General features: G+C 35.1%; 2 protein-coding genes across 13 annotated transcripts in view; one reads left to right on the forward strand and one right to left on the reverse strand.

Moving 5' to 3' along the window:
- Nrm (neuromusculin) overlaps window positions 1–21,157 on the forward strand; it is a 427,671-nt gene that overhangs the window by 311,402 nt on the left and 95,112 nt on the right. For all 11 annotated transcript variants that reach the window (XM_072016774.1, XM_072016776.1, XM_072016775.1 and 8 more), the window contains 3 exons: window positions 3,338–3,492; window positions 17,819–17,989; window positions 18,410–18,571. In XM_072016774.1, coding sequence (XP_071872875.1) covers window positions 3,338–3,492; window positions 17,819–17,989; window positions 18,410–18,571 — 488 coding nt within the window. The remainder of the gene's footprint in view (window positions 1–3,337; window positions 3,493–17,818; window positions 17,990–18,409; window positions 18,572–21,157) is intronic.
- Kar (monocarboxylate transporter 10-like protein kar) overlaps window positions 1–21,157 on the reverse strand; it is a 195,950-nt gene that overhangs the window by 11,965 nt on the left and 162,828 nt on the right. The window lies entirely within an intron of this gene.

Below are 21,157 nucleotides of genomic sequence, written 5' to 3' on the forward strand. Positions count from 1 at the left end.
TATTTCTGGTACTTCTGGTTACTTTAACTTGACATTTTGCGAAATGTAAATGTTTCTGGAATTGTAGTAAAACATTTTGTACTGATTTCTTGTTTATTAGAAAGATATATTCCATATATTCTTTTCTTTCTTTCTATTTTATTTAGATATCATATCTCACATGCTTCTGTAAGTGAAATATTCTTGGTTAAAATTATATTACGAATATAATGAAATAACGTAATTCGGCAAATTACGATATTAGTCCAACGAATTGTTTACTTTACTGGCAGAAATTTAATTTCTTTACTTTCGAATCTAATTCTTTGACTATTCTAAGGATACATTGCTTTTCATAAGCATCAATAAAAATGTTCGTTATCTAAGGTGTTGTTTAATGTAATTTGAGGGATAATAGACGAAATTTTCTATGCGACTCCATTGCTCAAATATTTTAGCAGCAATGTAAGAAATATAATGCGACGCCGAGTAATAAAACTTAGTTATCGAGGACGAGTAAAGATCAAAGAGAAGCGAAGCTTCCTCGAACGAAGACGCGACAGAATGTCGTGAAAACTTTAATGAAAGGTCGCGATTCGTCCAAACACGGGGCAGAAAGTTCCTTCGAGTTCCTTTGCAAAACGAAGCTTCTTTTGACGAGTTTAAAAAATTCCGTGCGTTCTAAGGAAGTTCGCGTAAACGTAAAACGAAAAGCGGAAGTTTTTTCGACGAAGCACAATTTTTTGGTCCAACTTTCTCAACGAAGAATTTAATGGTATTTACAACCGCCGTAGTTTGATATTTCAATAAAGATCTCATCTCATCCTTGCTAACATAATATTCAAGACAGTATTATTTGTAAATTAATGATAATTAATTATGCAATATATCAGTTGTAAATTAATGACAATCAATTATTCGACGTATCAATTGCAAATTAATAGCAATTAGTGATCCTACAAATTAGTTGCATAGCACAAACGAATATACACAGTGATAACAGAAATCAATTTGAACTGTAGGTGTTTTTAAATGCAATACTATGAAAATGTTTCATAAATCTAAAGAGTTTTACGACTAAGTCGACTTGAAATTCTATTACCATAGGAAAACTTATTAAAGCGACAAGAAATTATCATTAATGTCTATGGCATTAATTTTACGTATGAATTGGTTCGTTGCAAACTGGTTAAAAATAATAACACAACTAGCGGAAGATTCCATGTAGATACAGCTAAAAATGATTTCAAACGAGCTGCTAGTATATACCTTCTACATTATATATATTACATATATATATTTTAATTCATTTCTCAAAAACAAAAAGAAAGAGGAAAAAGGAGAAGGAACAACACAGTCACCTATCTTTACATTAAAATTGATTAATTACAAATTAGTTAAACGGCAATAAAAAAATTGAATACAAATACAAGAATGGAAAAATGACCGTAAATTTGTAACCAAAAATTTCTTTCTTCGTAAAAAGAAAGAAAGAAAAGTATGTTGACAGCCATAGTTCCACCCTGTAATATTTTCCATCTTGATGCGCAGAAGATTCATTAACTGAATCTGTTTTCACGAGAGCAATAATTCCAGTTCGGAATCACCTTCCGCAATAACGGAACAGGTCGAACTCCGTGCAGCAATCCGATGTCAAACGACGTCGTGCGACTGCACGAATCTGCCGACGTAACTATACTAGTAACAATAAATAGATTACAGAGGGGAGAGGACGGTCGGAGGGCCGTTTTACATGCAGTTGAGCGTATTTGTACAGCTGGTGCGTGTATCATTGCGCCTGCAATCAACAGAAGTGCATTGCATTAATGAACAAACGCACTAGTTAATAACAATTATCGCTGGTATTCGGATATTGCGTCGCTCGCGGGGTGTACGCCGTGGCTACAACTTCTAAGCATTCTGGCTAACGAAGCGAAACTGCAACAAGGGTTGAGTAGTGAGCTGAGAACGATCGTAAGAGCTATTGGAGAGGATTAAACAATCGCTTGTCTGGATAGTTTGATGGACGAGTGCAATGAACTGTTGCATTCTCTCTTCTTTTTTTTTTTTTTTTCTTCTGTATCTAATTTCTTCGATAAATCGTAGTTATTGCGAGTTTAGGTATTCGATTCTTTCGATAATTATATTTTTTATATTTTAAAGTTTTGAAGTTTGTTTCAAGGTTTAAACATTTTAAAGTTTGTCTATGAACGTGAACAAATAACGCGAAAATTTTAAAAAATGTATCGCAAACGATACAAACGTTAATTACCATATAAGAGAGTCTTGCAATTTTCTCATTTGAAAGAAGCAGAACGAAGGCCGTGGAATATCTTCTTAGAAGACGTAGAATATTTAGAGTATCTGGAATGAGGATCAAGAAAGAACCGACTCCATAGATGTTAGGATTTTCCTTTTCCGATAGTGTGTTCGTTAGCCACCATTGTCGTTACTCTACACCGTTACTCTGCACCGTTTATTTAACAAGATACGTCTCTGAAAAGGAAACTCAATACCTTTATTTGTACGAACTAAAAAATGTCTGTAATAAAAAATTGTCAGATAGAAATATTGTTTCATTTTCTATATAAATTCTCCGTAGTTGCTGCATTAACCGTATGAAAATTTTGTTTTCACTGCAACTAGTCATCCGTGTCAATCGCATATTTCTCTCCCAATAAATGATTGATTTGCCGAAAGATTATTTGTTCGAATCGTAACGAAGTTGAATGATTTTGACGATCTGTCAGGCGTATTGTATCGGTTCTATCGACAATGATGGATGCGCCACTGCAATCGTATCGGGCAAATAGAATATGCGATTGTATGGTATACATCCTAATCCCATTGTTTCCTTACTGGCGTAAGTAAAGCGGTATCGATTTAACAGCATAGCGTGCAGGTTGATCCGTTTCATTGTTCCATTCATTAGCGCATGCTAATGGGATTGCAAATGTGTCATATGAATGACAGTGAACCGCATTAGAATATGTTTGCAAATAAGAATATTGTTGTCATTATTCTATCCGATTTGTATGATTGATAATCATCCCGATTCAGTTTCTATGTAACATACGCTGTATTTAGATATATAATTTTTAACATGATGATTCTACGACGAATTGTGTATATTCTACTCGCGATATTGGAGTATAGATAATTATTACTAGATTACGTATCCTTTATGCAATTTCATATTATCAACGTAACTAAGAAAATGGAACTTAGAAAATAACAAACACCTCGCTTCAAGTATTCTTCATATTTTCATTTATCAGGCGCATTTCCTACAATTTTGCACTTTTCAATTTTGTCATGAACGCATGAAATAATTTTTCCTGTCTTTTGCGTGTTTTAGGTCGGACATAGAATACACGACAAATTCGTCGAAGACTTTCTTGAAGATTCCGGACGTTAAATTGGAGGACGAAGGTCTCTATAAGTGCGAAGCTACATATCTGGCTGTGAATCGAAAGTGCAATAATGTCCAGCATATCATACTTAACGTCACCGGTAAGTTTTCTAACGATATTGTTTCAGACAATATAGAACAGAAAGAAAGCCATTGAATTTTCCAGACTTCTCTAGTATCCAACGATCGAGATTCGCTATTCTTAAATTCTTCAAACGTTTGAAGATCTTTGCCACGCCATATCTTGTCACAAACTCGTCAGAATGAAATGTACAGCAACGAATTAAGACCATCTTCTACAAATAACGTAAATAAAAAAAAAAAATCCAGAGGTACTGCGGAAAGACGTATAAGAGGGAAACACCAAAAGGAAATTTATCATCGCTATTTATTCAGGTCTTTCTCTTTGCTCCGCTTCCTTGTCGAAAGTTCAACCGCTAGTAGAATTTAACTTTCCACTGCAAAGAGACCAGACTTCATAAACATTTATATGCTGAAGTTTTAAACTCCCGTTTAGTTTAGGTAATTTACTATTCAATTTAATGAACTTAGTATTAGTAAATGATCGAGTCGTGATTATTTGCTGTATAATCGACTGAACAAACTATGAACTCGAAAAGAGGGTAGGCGACGGTTACGAGATAGAGGAGCCTACGGAAGGGATGCTTTTCACGGTGCACGAGCCAGAGGTGGCGTATAATTTAATTAATCGATTAAACGTCGACGATCCCCCAGTAGTAAGATATGCGTGGAATAACTCGTATTAGACGTATCGTACTTGTACGATCCGTGTAATCTGGGTAATCCCAGTAATTCGACAAACGAGAAAGCCGCAGTACTAATCCGAAGTGGTAGCGACTAAACCACTGAACCGGTTATCTTGACACACGCAACATGTCATACTATTAAAGTGCGGTTGAATTTACGAACATGAAAGGGATGCCAATTACTTTGAAATTTTAGCTGGAAACCGAGATACCACTCGACGGTGTCACCGGCGAAACGAACTTAAACCGCGATAAATATGTGTATTTGAACGGACACTCGTAATTTGCCGCTTAAAAGTGTCCGAATCGTATGAAAGTCCACGTGTTATTGATTTAAATATGAGCCGCGATGTTGGAAATCAGTAAATGATATTTTAAAATATTGACTTTGCTTATTCTTTTTTTTTTTTTTTTTTTTTTTTGGAATATTTTTCGGACAAAGTCGAGATCTTTGTGATAGAATCGATTTTTCGTAGGGGAAGATCGACGCTTGGTTAAAGATACATTTACCTAAAAGTAGAGGAAGAAAATCTGCAACAAAAATCTCAGGTTGATATCTGAAAACGTCGCGCATGAAGATACACGCGTATAATTTATTTTTCATTAGAGAAGGCGTTATATAATATTTTTGAGAACAACATTTTCCAAGCCAGAGAAATAATTTTTAGAAATTGCCTAAAGTGAACATCTCCGATAATATTAGGTTGTCCGAAAAGTTTCTTTCGTTTGATAAGGAAATAATAGACACACGATATTTTTTATTTTATATTAGTTTATTGAATTATACACGAACATAATAATAGAAATAGAACGAAATGGATCATACCTAATTCAATAAAATAATATAAAGCAGAAATTGTTATTCATCTATCATCACCTTATGAAACGAAAGAAACTTTTCGGACAACCTAATACTTAATAAGAAATGTCAAAAATTCCTCAAAAACAAGTCCAATAACTGTACCTTTGCTTGCACCTCATACGTCCATACAATGCGATATTTAAGGTACAGTTTCGAAAAATCGCTCGAATTACGAAAGTTGGCAACGCGGTTCTTACATTGTGTTTGTTAAAGAATATTCCCAGGTCGAAACTATCCGCAGTTTGAAACATCAGGAAAAATTTTCGCGGTAAGTCCGCCGCCAACTAACGTGGATTCTTACGTCGTCTGATTACAGTCAGACCGTGCTAATAACGCGAGACTTGTTCTGAACTCGTGCAACCGCGGCGAATCTGTTCATCCATTGAAGGTTTATTGTAATTACCAGCGTGTCGCGAAGCGAAACTCGCGAATAGTCGGAAGTTGTAACGCGGAAGCCGAAATGTCGCGCAGGATTCATGTTTTCCCACGTTTCCAGCCTTTCTCAGAATTCTCCGCTCGCGTAAGTGCAACTTTCCGAATTGTAAATCTTTCGAGGGTAGACCGAACCGTGCGGCTTTGCTTTCAAAAGCATCACACGTATTACGTTCGTGTGACTTTCTGGACGTTTGATGATTTTACGTACGAAAATTTGTCTGATGGTGGAAAGTCGAAAATTATCTATGACGAAAGCTGAATATTACGAATAGATTGTGGATTTTTATGTATTTATAGAAAATTCTGAAAAACATGTAGATTGCACGTAATATGCAAAAATATAGTATAAAATATTCGAGGTGTAGCATCTGTTGTAATTCATTATACCAAATAGACTAGACAGATTAATTCGATTAACTAATTAGATTGCAAATGTTTATATAGTTTATATAGTAATTATATATAGTTTTTATTAGTTATAGTTCGTATGATTTTCATTAATTAATGTAATTCAATGTCGTTAATAACGAATAATTAGAACTTGGATAGAAAATTGTTTTACCTATTAAATATTATAAGGAGTATTATAGTTTAAATATTTTATACGCATACTTTTAGATATTACGTACGTTCTGTAGATTTTTGCTTCGCTATACTACTTCGTCCTATTACTTCGACAGACTATACTTGAAACATTGTCGAAATTAAAATAAAATATTTTTATCACATTTAAATATTCGTAAGTATATAGATTACACGACTCTAGTTTTAAAGCAAAGGTAGAAACGTACGTGCAATGCGACGCGTTTGAATGGATCAAAGGCGACATTTTTAGGGCGGAAGTTGAGGAAGGCTTGGCACGTGGTTTCCTTTCAATCTAAAATTTTCAATCGCGTTACAGTCGAGAAGAAAGTACAAAGGAGAGTCGAGGTGGATGGGTTGAGGTTTAAAGAACGCGACAAAACGAGCAACGTTTCAGGCGGTCGAAGGTCCGAAGCTCGACAATGAATGCGACCAAATAAAAACAATTAGAACGACGTTGCTATTAAAAGTTGCAAATTGCACACTTGTGCCGAGGTCGGGTTTGCCACGTAAAATATCGCATCGTTGTGTCCGTGTCTCATTTCCATGGGCAACATTATTTTAGGTGAGAACAAACGCTTTTCAGCCGAGCCTCGTCATCCGCACTAATGATACGTTTCACGTTTGCCCGTTGTTATAAATTATTATGGCTAACGACACAATTAACGGCCAAGATCCCGCGGTGTTCGTCGTTTTCGAAATATCGTAAAATATCGACCAGCACGCGAATAGACAATTTTCGTTTAATATCGCATTTTACTCTTTTGCGAATCTTCGTATTTCTTTTACGTTATATCGATTATAAACGTACGTTTTATTTATTCGATGGGATCGATGGCGTTTGACGCGAATTTCTTTTTACATTGACACGACTCTCGTCATGTCAAAAATTCAACGTTGGTAGAAATAATTTTCCTCGGACATTTCATTTTCGTCGCAATCGGGATAACAAAGAATCTTTATACGAGCGAAGTACATCAAAAACGAAATATTGTGACGCGAAATTATTTTTTTGTCAATCAGTTGACAAATTCGTTCTTTATCGTCAATTTTTAACAAATTCAAGATCGGCAGAAATAATTTCCGCCCACCAGTTCCATTTTTATTGTGATCCGCTAAAAAACAGAATTTTTCGTGCAGCAGCATGTCGAAAATTAAAAGTAAATACTTTGACGCGGGATTAATATTTTGTCGCCGAATTTTAAAATTGGTGGAGTATGCACTTCCGATGAAAAATTGATCTCACCAAACGATACGTATGAAACGACGAAAAAAAAAAAAAAAAAAGAAAAATAAAAACTAACTCGCAAACTAATTCATAAGCAGCTGTATCTTTCGAACTCGCGATTATGGAATTCTGATGGCAGTGTAGCATCTTTATTGGGAATATGTACGCTATGTAGGTCGAAACTTTGAAAGGTTCGAGTGTGCCTATAAATCGTGGTATCACGCGTATCCTGTTTTCGCCACAAATTAAGAAAATGGCAGTGTTTAATCGTAACGTGAGTTGGTTCGGTAGCAGATAGAAACCAAATATGTTAGTCGAAGATTAAAAAAAGAATCGCGTAAACGTGGTTGAGTTTTTCGTTCGATATTTTGAATTCCTCAACACGTTTAACATTTTAACATTCGTTCGATAGCTTGAATTCCTCAACACGTTTAACATTTTGTATTTATTTCTTAGTATTAGGTTGTCCGAAAAGTATCTTTCTCTTACAGACACGTCTTTTACAACGACGTATCTTCATACAAACATGAAACCTAATCTGTGGAACGTTGTGATCTTTATTTCGATAGAACAAAATGGATCGAACGTAATTCGATAAAATAATATAAAACGGAAAATGTTGTGCATCCGGACGACCTAATACGTTACAAAATAAAGATAATGGAAAGATCCGAGCTAAAATCAAAAGTGAATGGAATTCGATTTTAAATGTTGAAGAAAATCACAGTTTATATTATTATACATAGATGTACATAACATATATGTATATAGTAAAATAAAATAATATATTCTGTACCTGTAGAATAGTATCTTATCGTATGAACTTAGATTATTACATTTTAACGTTAAAATAAATCTTAAATCTTGAAAGTAACACCTTGAACAGTAAAAAATTAAGACCAAAATGCAAAAGTTTCTTACTTGGCTCGAGGCAACAACTGGAAATAGCACACACGCGAGGGTAGCAAATCCAACCAAGGGAGAAGGCTCGATCTCAGCACAATTTTTCGGCTGAGTGACACGGTTAAGGGGCGAAATTAAACACTGCTTCTTCTTTCTTACGTGCTTCATGTCGGAGTATCACTCGTTGTCCTTGTCGGGGAAGAAACCTGGCTGCGGGCGATCGCAGTTCTCATTTCTTTTTTTAAAACGACACGTTGCCTTTTGTCACTGCCTCTCGTGTATTTATACGCGTCGAAAACACACGGGCATGAAATAACGAAATAGGGCCATTATTTCATGCGAAAAAGAATTGCTTTTATTAGAATGTTAATTAAAATGTAATTCTTGCGTAATCTTTTGTAACTCTTGCATATTTCTTTATCGTATTAACATATTTCGTTATAGTGTTTCTGTTACTATTTATATCGCGTAGTTGCGAAAGCATAAATTTCTCTTTGAGATTAGAAATTTCGAGATAATAAAAATGTAAATCTTGCGTAATCCAATTCGATAAAACAGAAGAAATGACATAATAATTATATTTATGATTAATGGTTGAATTTTCCGACAGAATCCTCTTGTTCAAGATTTCGATCATCGATGACAAATTCATTATGAGAATAATAAAAATATATACGAGAAGAGACGACATACTAAAATAATTTTTTATGCTAGAAGTGAAATTATGGTTAAGCATGATGTTGCAACTGGTAACATGTTGTTACTGGCAACGAGTAAACATGATGTTAAAAGATTATTTATTTAAAGTTTAAGAAGTTCCGGAGATAGAGCGAGTATATTTCTAGTAAATACACCGAAGGCTAAAAAAACGGATTAAAATTTCTCTGTGATTAAAGTGTCGTTTTAATTAAAATTTTAGACTTTGATTTTAACGGGGATGTAGTGAAGAAACGAAAAGAAAAGGAAACAGACGATTCTGTCTGTATTAAAGATGTAACTGTACCTTGATTACATAAAACGAACTGCATATCGTGACCTAGTTCTAAGATGCTTGCAATTTCCAAATTTTATTTTCGCTTATTTTCTATAAGAACCTGTTAAATTTTCAAAAACCCTTTCTTCGTTAGTATGCTTCAAGAAAGAAAAGAATTTTATTAAAAATTTAAAACAAACTCGCCTATATCGACAAGATTAATTTCGATGGAAACATATTTACAGTAAACGAACATAAAAGCAGAACGTTTAATATTTATATCGATATAATTATATTGATTTTCAGACCTTTTCTTCGATTCGATATGAATACGCAGAGTAAATAAATATTTCTACCCCTAAAATTTCGATATTCAAAGAAGAGAAAAATAGTAAAAAAAAAAAAAAAAAAAAAGACGAAGATGACAAGATGGGAAATCGAATTCGATTTTATTTTACGAGGACTTTGACTTTCCGGTGCAATGTATGTGCAAGCTAGGTGAAAACGTATGGCGGAACTTTCACATCGACCTAATGCCTGTCCGAAAGTTTTCTATAACTCCCACCGTGCAAACGCATGGACGAAGAAAGCGCGCGATTCCGACGACCGAAATGAAATTTGAAAACTTGAAACTCATTCGGTGCATACGCGCCGCGATTCTTTCACCTGCTGTCAGCTTTCACCTTTTCATGACTCGAATAACTATAATGAAGATATGATGAAAAAGATCTCGTTGACAAGAAACGAGAATAACTAGTCCGCCCATCATTTATCTATCGTAATTTATTTTTAAATCCGATATTAATATTATTTACTAGACATATGTCTGCAATAAATGCCTTGCAATTTCTATATACATCTTCGAATTGATTTCAATTTTGATAAATATAATCGCGATGACAATCGCGTGTTTCATTACAGCGTCAATGAAATTCCAAAATGTTTTATGTAACGCATACAATATTGACATTAAAATTTTCCACGATGAGTATTCAAATATTTTCACGAACCATTCTATATCTTTTTCATCTATATGATCGTTCAGGCGTTGAAATCTTTTTGAATACTTGTTGGAATCGGCACAAATTCAACTCAAAAATCGTACAGTAGTATCACTGATGAACCGATATTATGATTAAGCTGCATAATTCGAAGGAAGTGATTGTAACAGCCATTTCGTTGGCTGTTGACGCTATTCGTCGCGCGTATTTCAGAGAGCAATTTATCGGATGGAAAGCTGTTACGATCGCGAACCGCGCAAAGGAGCGGCAATCGACCTCTATTTAAATTATATGAAGGACCACTTGTCTCGCGGCCAATCCAATTAGATCTTCTAGCTGCTGGAAATTATGGGATTTCAGGCAGCTCTCTCCCTCTCTCTCTCTCTCTCTCTCTCTCTCTCTCTCTCTCTCTCTCTCTCTCTCTCTCTCTCTCTCTCTCTCTCTCTCTCTCTCTCTCTCTCTCTGGGCCATTGGGCTTCTATCGACTCGCCAGCACTTCTGATTGGACACCCTCGCTTGCTCCTTCTAATTCGGGCCCCAAATACATCGATCTGACCCCTCTCCGACTATTGCTCGTATTATTAAAACCGATTCTAAAGGATTCCGCTGCTCAAACCATTTCTATCGACTCAAATCGAGTTTCCCTAGATTATCTCTGTTAAGATTGTATATATCGAATATGAAGGAATTATTTGGTCAAATTATTTGGATTGTATAGAACTTATTAGGTTGTCCGAAAAGTTTCTTTCGTTTTATGAGGAAATAATAGACGCACAATGTTTTTTGTTTTATATTAGTTTATTGAATTATTGTTGATATTTCTATATTCATAGGTAGGATCACAATAGCTATTATTTTATTCTTTGGATAAATCTATCACACCGTTATGAGCTGAAAAACCTTTATTGCACATTCTTACATGGACCAGGGATAAAAACAAAAGAACATCTTAAACCTATCGATTGTATCTAGAACGATCTTCTAGTTACTATTTATTGTAACTAACGCAGCTGCATATGAATGGCGAGCACGAACTCACGTTGTCATTTTCAACAATTATGCAAGAACATAATAATAGAAATATAACAAAATGAATCATACGTAATTCAATAAAATAATATAAAACAGAAATTGTTGTTCATCTATTATCACCTTATGAAACGAAAGAAACTTTTCGGACAACCTAATAGTAAAATTGCGTGAGAGTAGTTCCATGAAGATGTAATGGCTCTCTGAATTAATTTATCGTATCGCAATGTAAATTCGCCTCGTTTTTATTAGGTACATCGTCGTTTTCGCAGTAACGAAATCTGGTCTTTGTCTTAAACAAATAGAATCGTCCATAGATATGGAAGTATAACGTTGCAGAAGCACAATCTTCGTAACAGACAATTCATCATCGTCGGCACAGAGACGTAACATTTTCCCCAAAAAGGAAGCAACATTTTTGTCAAAAACACAGACTGAACTCTGAAGCTCAGTACGAAATTCTGCAGGGAAATTAGGATTCGCCCAGCTCATGAAAGTTGCAGTTGCCGTATGTTTTTTCCCACACCTTAGCATCGTCGTCGTGCAGCGTGCTGCACTCCGGCTACCTCTTTTCTCCACTTTCCGGCCTGGGAAAATGAAAATTTCACGGAATTGAACTTCGTTCGAGAGTGAAACGCATGTTGCGTGATGTCGCGCTTCAATTTATTTCTTTGGTCAGTGGTGGAATAATAAAAGAAACGGGTCCCTGTTAGATACGTACGAAAGATCATGAAACTTTCCGTCAAATTTTCAAGGTTTTTGACACTAGAATACATAGCGATGATTAACATTTTACAATGTATAACATTTTTATCGAAGAAATCCAAAACGAAAGTAATCCGAAAGGATACTTAACGCCTTATTCTCAAAAATAAAAGATAATTGATAAAATTTCTATGGAAAATTGCGGAGTGATCGTTTTGAATAATTAATACTATTAATATGCACATCCATAGCGGTGAACTGTAGTAATTATAAAAAGGAACTTAGAGAAATTAAATATTCCATATTTCAATATTAACTAGAGGTTAGCGAGGTTTTCTTTGGCTGAAATATCAAAACTGTGAGATATTCAATTTCATAATAATAAGAAGGTGAATCGGAAGGCTTGATAGAGGTTTCGCTTCATTTGAATGTAAATTACGCGATAAATGCTTATCGAAATGTGGCGATGCCCAGAGTTCACCTGGGAACGGGGTGAATTGTTCATTAAACGAAAGTAATTACGCGAGCGGGTAAAATGTTAAAAAATTGTCGAGCTTGGAAACTATTGGCGAGATCGGCATTCAATAAGCTTGCGAATAACGTTCGCGAGTAACCTGCAGTCACTATTTTTCTGCAATAATTTGTCTAACTGAATCCTACTGTAGGTAAAGATAAAATTTGAACAAATCGTGCTTTAAACTTTTTCTTATTATATAAAGCTACGTGTGTAATACTATCTAATATCTTCTTCTTTGTTCCTATATTTCTACTATTTATATTGCGAACCAAACTTCACGAATAAAAGTACCAAATGAATATAAAAATTGTTTTATAAAATTGTAATGATATATTAGAACTTTAATGGGAAAAAAGTTTCAATGTGTTCAGATTAACAGAATAATTAGAAAAGGGGAAATGAAATTGATCCACGTATTCGGGTAAAAATTTGACTATTTACAGAAGAAAGCAAAATGATGTAAATGATATCGAGGGCAATAATTTTTCATTATATCGTATTCTATTATAAACGCGAGTAATTGAAAATATCACGTTTAATTTTAATTTACGAATTCGTACGTCATTTTACAATATTTTTCATTCCCTGCCTCGTATTCCTCCTGAGTCTCCACCAAGCCACTATCATCCTCCCGAAGCTCATTTCAGCTCGTATCACGAAATCGTTGCACTGGGACTCAGCGATTCGCTAGATTAGAGGAACTCCGGCGAGGCAAGTGGTACACTTTTCATATAACTGCATCTCCAAGCTGTTCTTCTTCTGTTACGGAATAACCATCGTCAACGATCACAACGATGTACCTGACACTAATTTTTCCAGGAACTTGCTCGGGGATTTACCGTGTTACTATTCGTGAACAGGTACGTTTCGCATTCTTGCACCAAAATTTTCATTAGATAAAATCAGAAAAAGGAACGAGAGGGATTAAAAGGTAGACGATGAACAGAAAGAATTGAAGGATAATTCTGTGACGAAAGAACGGAGAAATAGCAAGAAACGGAGAGGAAGAAGATAAGAAATAGCAAGAAAGAAGAAGGGAAAATAAGAAGAGAGGCAGGGTGGAAAGAAGGATTTGGAAGGAAGAAACAAGAAAAGAGACGAAAGGAAAAGGAGAACAAGGGAAAAAGCTAAGCGAAAGAAAGATCAGGGAACTCTAGCGAGTTCTCAGATTCCAAGTTTCGGACACAAATAAGCCAACGATCGTATATCTGACCCAAAATTTCCATCTCCTTCTTTCCCGTTCCTTCGCTCCAAATCCGTTCTACCATAATTCAATCAAGACTTTTAACCGTGAACGGCTCTGATCCCGTATTTCGTTTGATCTTTTTCCAAATTTCCTCCACAAGATGACATATCCATCCTATAGCTGGTCCGTCGTAGCAAAAGTATAATATAAAAAGGGGAATCGCAAATCTCTTGAAAGCTACCATCCAGAACACGAGTCCGTCGAGGATCGCGTACCACGAAATCGATTCTCGTCGTCGGGGCTAGCGGACCAACCAGCCTGGTATTTCCGGTTCAGCTTCGCAATAAAAAGTTACGGCACTCTCCGCGCGCACGTAAATTCGCAAGATGAATTTCCAGCGAAAACAGTTACTTGACATTCAGTGGCTCGCGATGAATTCAGCCGGGGCTGCTATCCCGGAAGCGGCACTTGTACGCGTTGAAAAGTTTATTCATAGAGCGGGCCTACGTCCCGAGAAAAAGCTGGTCCGCTTCTGCGTTTTCAAACCGGCCCACCGCTGTCCTCTCCCTTTGCCGTCGCACAATGCACCACCGCGAGTCCAAGGGAATGCCGAATTAAAAACCGGATTCAAACGTCTGCGCGACGCAGACGAGCCTTTCACAGTGATATTGAGTTCGAAAGATAAAACGGGGGTGGTGAAAGAACCCGGGACAAAACGTGGACACTGAACGTCTTTCGTATTATCATCTTCAGAACTTTCGTCGAGCGATTCACGTGCGACTAACTTTCTACCAGGCTTCGCGCGAGCGTTGGAGAATGACAATGAATAATAACTTGCGGTTTGCTTAGTTCTCTGTGTTTAGAGGGCTGTTTTGACGAAAGCGTTGAGCTCGGAGACGTTTCAAAGAGGAGTGGCATTGGTAGAATTTGTCGCAGAATAGTTGAATGAGACGCTGTAGAAGACTTTGAATCGACAATAAGAATGAAGATTGCAATGTTGCAGATAATCGAGGCACTCGAAACAAATACATTTTCCCGTATGTGAGTTTATAATATTAATTTGCTCCAAGAAACTGTATTTTAATTCAGATAATTGAACGATATACTTTATGTTGAAAATGACAACGTGAGTTCGTGCTCGCCATTCATATGCAGATGCGCTAGTTACATTAAATAGTAACTAGAAGATTGTTCTAGATACAATCGATAGATTTAGTCGAAAGGTTTAAGATGTTCTTTTGTTTTTTATCCCTAGCCCATGTAAGAATGTGCAATGAAGGTTCTTCAGCTCAGAACGGTGTGATAGATTTATCCAAAGAATAAAATAATAGCTATCGTGATCCTACCTCTGAATATAGAAATAACAACACTTCATAATTTACATAACAATATAAAAATTTATATTTGATACGTGACAATCGAAATAGAAACTCCATTGATGCTGCATAAACGTAATAAATGCAGGCAAGAAAAATATAACAAGATTTATGTCGACCTTCGTAAATGCTTAAAATTGGAGCTTCGTGGGAGGGATTGAATGAAATACTGGAAGATAAACGGCTTTGTTGTCGAACTGGGAATAAGGATGATGACGTTGGAGAAAATTACAGTGTTTATTATGAACGTAATCAGGAAAAATATAATAGGATTCACTTTAATGTTAATAAATAACTAAAAGTAGAAACGGTGCCTGAGGGATTGAACGTAACGCCGGTAGGAATTATAGTGTTTATTACAAATATAAATAAGAGATATGTGGGGAGATGAAATAATACTCCGTTGGTTACGTAGAGGTGCGAAGATCTGACGATAGTGTGAAACGCAAGATTAAAGTTTGAGGGAACTGTATAATCATATCAAGGAAACGTAATAAGGGTGTGTAACATGACGGCGCTACACATTATACGCGATATACATTATACGCGGAATACATAAGGATAACGTAACGAAGAAATTGTAGAGTTTTAAAGAATATAATACTTTCAAGAATAAAAACAAAATTTTCATTGGTCGCAAATTCTCGAATAAACCGTGCATAAAATTAAAATAGAATTTAAATTGAAATTAAAATAGAAAATCTATTGTATTCGTTTTTCTAATTTACTTTTTCGAACTATATCTAAACTGTATAACTGGAAAGAACCGTGTTTTACGAAAAAATATTTTACTACAGGATAGTTCGATATAAAACAGAAACTGAAAACTAAACGTTCCAATACAAACTGCAAAAGGAATTTTCGTGATTATAAGCAGGATGGTATCGATTAGCTATTACTCGATGTGAAGAGCAAAAAGAAAATTAGATAGGAATTTGAATAATTTAAATAGAAAATTGAATAACTTAAAATATCTCAGGAGAAATTTACAAATATCAATATTACCATTGAACTATCGTTATTTACGTAAATTTACGTAAATAAAATCGATAAAATAATGTCTACATATAAAACATGTGTCTATACATCAAACACTATTATGGACTTCTATTGGATGGTTGATAATATTGGTTTATTTAATTAATTCGATACCTGCATACAATATCTATATAGATATATATAGATACGTATAACCTGGAACCAGATAGTTTATAATTAATTCCTAGAATTTAATCAATTTGTATACGAGAGATAGACCAATCAATTTTTCAATATAGTATAATAAGTATTATTTCGTTAACGTATTATAACAATAACAAATTTATTTTCATCCTTTAATCCTATAGAAAATAATTAAAGAGCTATAATAACGTATCCAAGCACTGTACTATATAGTGGCTACAAAAATTATTTGCACATATTCTTATTTTCCAATGAAACATTTTTTTATTCGATTCTACGTTTCATTTTGTTACTATAAAATTTTATAATGGCCTGAAAGTATTACTAAATAGTACAAAATTTGATATACTTGAATCTATTCTATTAGTATATAAATGCTACAAATAATAAACACAATGGAAAGAAAATATTTTGTATAGCCACTGCATATAATATGAATTGACAATAAAGTAAAACACACATAACTCGACAAGTAAGACTAAGATTCGCTATATCTAGTACTCGGTCCACTAATGCTTTCAAACCTTTTTCCACCTCTTTCTCTTTAAACTTTCTCTCGAAAGTTTCCAAACTTTCTCACCACCCAACGTTCACCCTTAAGAAGATTTATCCTTTCATACATACACCTGTGTGCATTCACATAAACCATTTCTGCCTTCACATTTCACACTGACTTTCGCACAAATTTCCAAGATCTTTACCTTCAAAACATCAGCCTAGCCTTCGCTAGAAATTATCTAAATTACGTCAATCTGACAGTCACACATTGTTACACTCTGAAAATTGTTTTAGTCGAATGCAATTTAGTCTGATAAATCTCTAGGAATCAAATTGAGTCTCTATTAAAATTTCATTATGACGAATCTAATTTTATAAACGGATATTAAACGTTAATCTAATAAATCTAAAAATTAAGCTAATCTTTAGATATTTAAAAACAAAAAACGAAATAATAACGGAGTGTATGGACACAATGATCCTACAGGGTCATTTTCGTTGCAAAACTGTTTCTTCTCTAATAGAAGAAATCCCAACAGACACGCACATAAACAAAATTCAATAAAACGTCCAATTGGCAATAATTAAAAGATACGAGTACTTATTTTATTTTACATTTTACAAGATTAGTTTTATACTAATGTAAAAATCCATTTACTTTACTGCTTACAGTAATCTAAATTTATTTCCCTTTCAAAGACGCACAATGTTTTTTGTTTTATATTAGTTTATTGAATTATACACGAACGTAATAATAGAAATAGAACGAAATGGATCATACCTAATTCAATAAAATAATATAAAACGGAATTTGTTGTTCATCTATTATCACCTTATGAAACGAAAGAAACTTTTCGGACAACCTGATACATATACACGTTAGATTATACTATTAAACGTTTAGAACAGACGCGATTGCTTTCAAATAAATAGTCTGATAAAAGATTAGTACAAACAGCGGATTAAATCGACCGTGGTCGTTAGATATCGACAACTTGTATCCGTAATCAATATCGAATCGCTTGGTTTGCTTCTCGAGGAAGTCGATGAGCAAAGTGTCGAGCAACGTGGAAAACTCTGTTGCATAAGCGCCACCGCGTGTGCTGAATAGGAGCAATAATAGTAGGACGAATCGAAGACGCTTTTTAGCCGTGTAATTGACCGCTTTCCGTTTCTGTTTCAGTGCAACCTGCATTCGTACGTGTCATCGACGAGAACACGAAGAACACGTTAAGCACCGGTGCCACTTTAGGACCTATAAACGAAGGTTCCTCGATTTCCTTGTACTGTGAGAGTGGCGAAGGGAAACCGGTGCCTACGGTCGAGTGGTTCAAAAACGAACAACCATTGGAAGGTAAAATTTACCGAAATTAATAAGATACCGTTTCCTTCTTCTTTTTTACGACGTTTCACGAGTTCGCCGTCACTTTTGAATAATTGTAAGGATGTTTATGAGAATATTTTTACTGACAAAATTGTCGTACTTTTCTTCTTTCTAGGATTTAAACGCAATTTTTGATGTCAAATTCTAATTCGAGATTGTAAAAGCTTGGAATTTATATTTTTCATTAAAAAACGCCTTCATCTTGTTGTATGTATCTTTTTTATATCTTCAGACTGTTATATCTCGGAATGTTTAAAGATATATTTAAATAATTTTTTTTAATAAACTAAAGTAAACGCAAGGGACGAAGCCGTCGTATTTACCGCAAAAATTTCACTTATATAAAGAAAAATATCTATATAAACACGTTTGCGAACGCATGTGTTACAGCGCTCAGCTCGACGATGATCGCTGATAATGGAGTAGGGAACGCGAGCAGCCAGTTGCAGATGCAAATTACACGCGACGAGTTGAATTCAACTTTCACGTGTAAAGTCAATAGTACAGCCCTGGTCGAGCCCCTGACCGTCGATATCAAACTGGATGTTCATGGTAAGTATGCATGTGTACGCGTGACCTCTCCAACCTACGATCAAACACCACTGTCCCCTAAAAGTGAATCACTCAAGGCCGATAAACGTTTCTTTATCGACGTCTCGATCGACAGAAACGAGACCGAAAATAATCCCAGCGAACTTGACTCCTTAGAATCGTGTGCGTATTCGTTTATCTGGACATCTCGTCGTGAAACCCCTTCGAGTTGGGACGACAAAGCCTGGAAAGGGTGTGAAATACGATTCCCCTGTGTTTTCCTTGGCTTTCTTTTCGTGCGTGCACGTTCGATTGTTTCCGGTGAAATCGAATCCCTTTTACGAAAGATAGAATCCTTTCAAACATCTTGCAATTGAATTTATCGCTGTACGAAAGTTCCTATAGTTCCTGTTGTTTGCGCGTGGAATTTGACGTTTTCGCTTGAAGGCATATTTTTTTTTCTTTTCTCTTTTTTTTCTCTTTTTTTTTTTGAGAAGTAACGAAAAATAATGTTTTGTTTTTTGGGTTTTCGAACGTTTGAATATTTCATTCTACGTAGGTACATACTACGTTTCAGAGTATTTAAGTAATAGGTGTTTGTAGGATCGTTACGTTTAGGTATTACATTGTTTGATCAATTTCGTAATTTGTCATCCCTTGTTAAAACATGGGTGAACGCGAGTATTAGAAGCAATTTAAAATGGTCGCGGATGGTTCGAATAATAAGATTAAATTATAAATTACTACTCCTCCACTTCCAACGACGATAGATGTACCGAAGATTAATGTTTTTGGATACAGTGATACGAGAAGTTTTCAACGTGCGATCAATTTTCAGTGGAAAGTTTTGAAAGTTAAGCATGATCTATGAATTACAAACGAAGTGAAAGGGAATGGACCGTCGGTAAATTATGATCTTACCTAGTTTTAGCCATAAATCATTCCGCTAAAAAGTCTTTTTCGCTGTGTCGTCCGCTAAAACTAAGGTCGTTAAAATTCGTGCGAACCGTGTGCAACCTTCTCTTCCGTATTCTCATTCAATTCCTTCCTGGCTTTCGCCTCCTTTTCTCTTTTAATTTCTTCTCTTTCTCCGTCAGTCAACATCGCGATTAAATACGAGCATTTTCGTGTAACGCGTGAGACTTCTCTTTTTCTTTAAACACAGTCCGTGAGAAACGACGCATCTTTCTAACGAATATCATTGCTGACAATTTTCCCTTAATGCGATTCGCTCCAATTTATTTCTGTCGGTTCTCTTCTCCTTAATTTCATCCTTTTCAATTCGCCTGCTGTCTCTGCCTTAATTTCCTTTAATTCGTCTCTGTCGACTAATTATCACTCCTTCGTAATGATCATGTAAACTAAGGTGACAAATATGATAATAGAGCGGCTACTTCGTTCATTACGTACAGTTCTATTTCAATTTCTTAATCCATTTCTTCGATCGATACCTTCCTCGACTGTATGTGATAATAATTTTAGAAAGATCATAGTTTCGTAAATCGTAATTCTCTTATCACGCTGTTCCATCACAATCATCGCACTAACGGCGCCGTAAATTTGCATCAAAGATATATATCTTGAATCCAGGGAAAATAGAAGATACCGTTGAGACAACATAGTGTATCGTACCTAGTACCTACTATACAACGCTGTAGGGTTAATATTAAGTATGGATCACTGTAGCAATGGCGAGGAACGTCTGATCTATATCGGTTCGTATATAACTACTGACTAGGATTACCCAATATGTAGTAGCACTGTGATTTAGGATAATTGTCGATGGTAATATAAACGAAATGCTACTATATATTACATTGCCAAATGGAATTTATATCCTCTGGTAACTAACGATATCGATTTAAGCGTTAATCGATTATTTATAATACGTATTAGCTAATTTTCACTAATCATAGAAATTTACGAGTACTATATTGTACAAATTTTGTATTTTCTATAGCAAATCAGACAAAAATCCATGAATTCAATCAAATAGAGATAGAATAAAGACAAGATCTCGACTGTTAGAAGGAAAAAGATGAAATGCGAGTGAATTAACGAGCATGGTTCGTCGGTACCAGTATATTTCTAGCATAAAATACTGTCGTTTATAACTTGAAAAAATAATAGTCTAAATGTCGCTATTTTGTACATTTTATGTACATGAAACTTTGCCTTTTTTTTTTTCTTTTCTTATATCTACAATCAAGCCGATACATATCTTGCACGTGTTTCGTGGTATCGTGTATATTTGTACCCCTAGGAATATCTAATAATTTAATAATCTATACATCTAGTAATATGTAACAATATTTGTAATATTCATGATATTTCGAACAGAATTTTCTGATTGATTAATGTTTCATCCGAGAAAATGAGATTTCTTCTACACCGACTCCGTAATATCTTCTCACAGCTGGAAATACGATTCTAGAAATGTCCTTGAACCGCTATAATATTCTATAGAACGAATAACGATTATAAAATTCTCGCCACGTGTTCAGAGGGAGCTTCGGCTGCAATTGCGACACGCTGAATAAGTAAAATCGAGGCGATCGTTCGAAAATTGCCTTGCCGCCTCGAAAATCACAGGTAGATACGATCGAA

Source organism: Bombus fervidus, chromosome 14 (assembly GCF_041682495.2).
Source record: "Bombus fervidus isolate BK054 chromosome 14, iyBomFerv1, whole genome shotgun sequence".
NCBI classification, from domain to species: domain Eukaryota; kingdom Metazoa; phylum Arthropoda; class Insecta; order Hymenoptera; family Apidae; genus Bombus; species Bombus fervidus.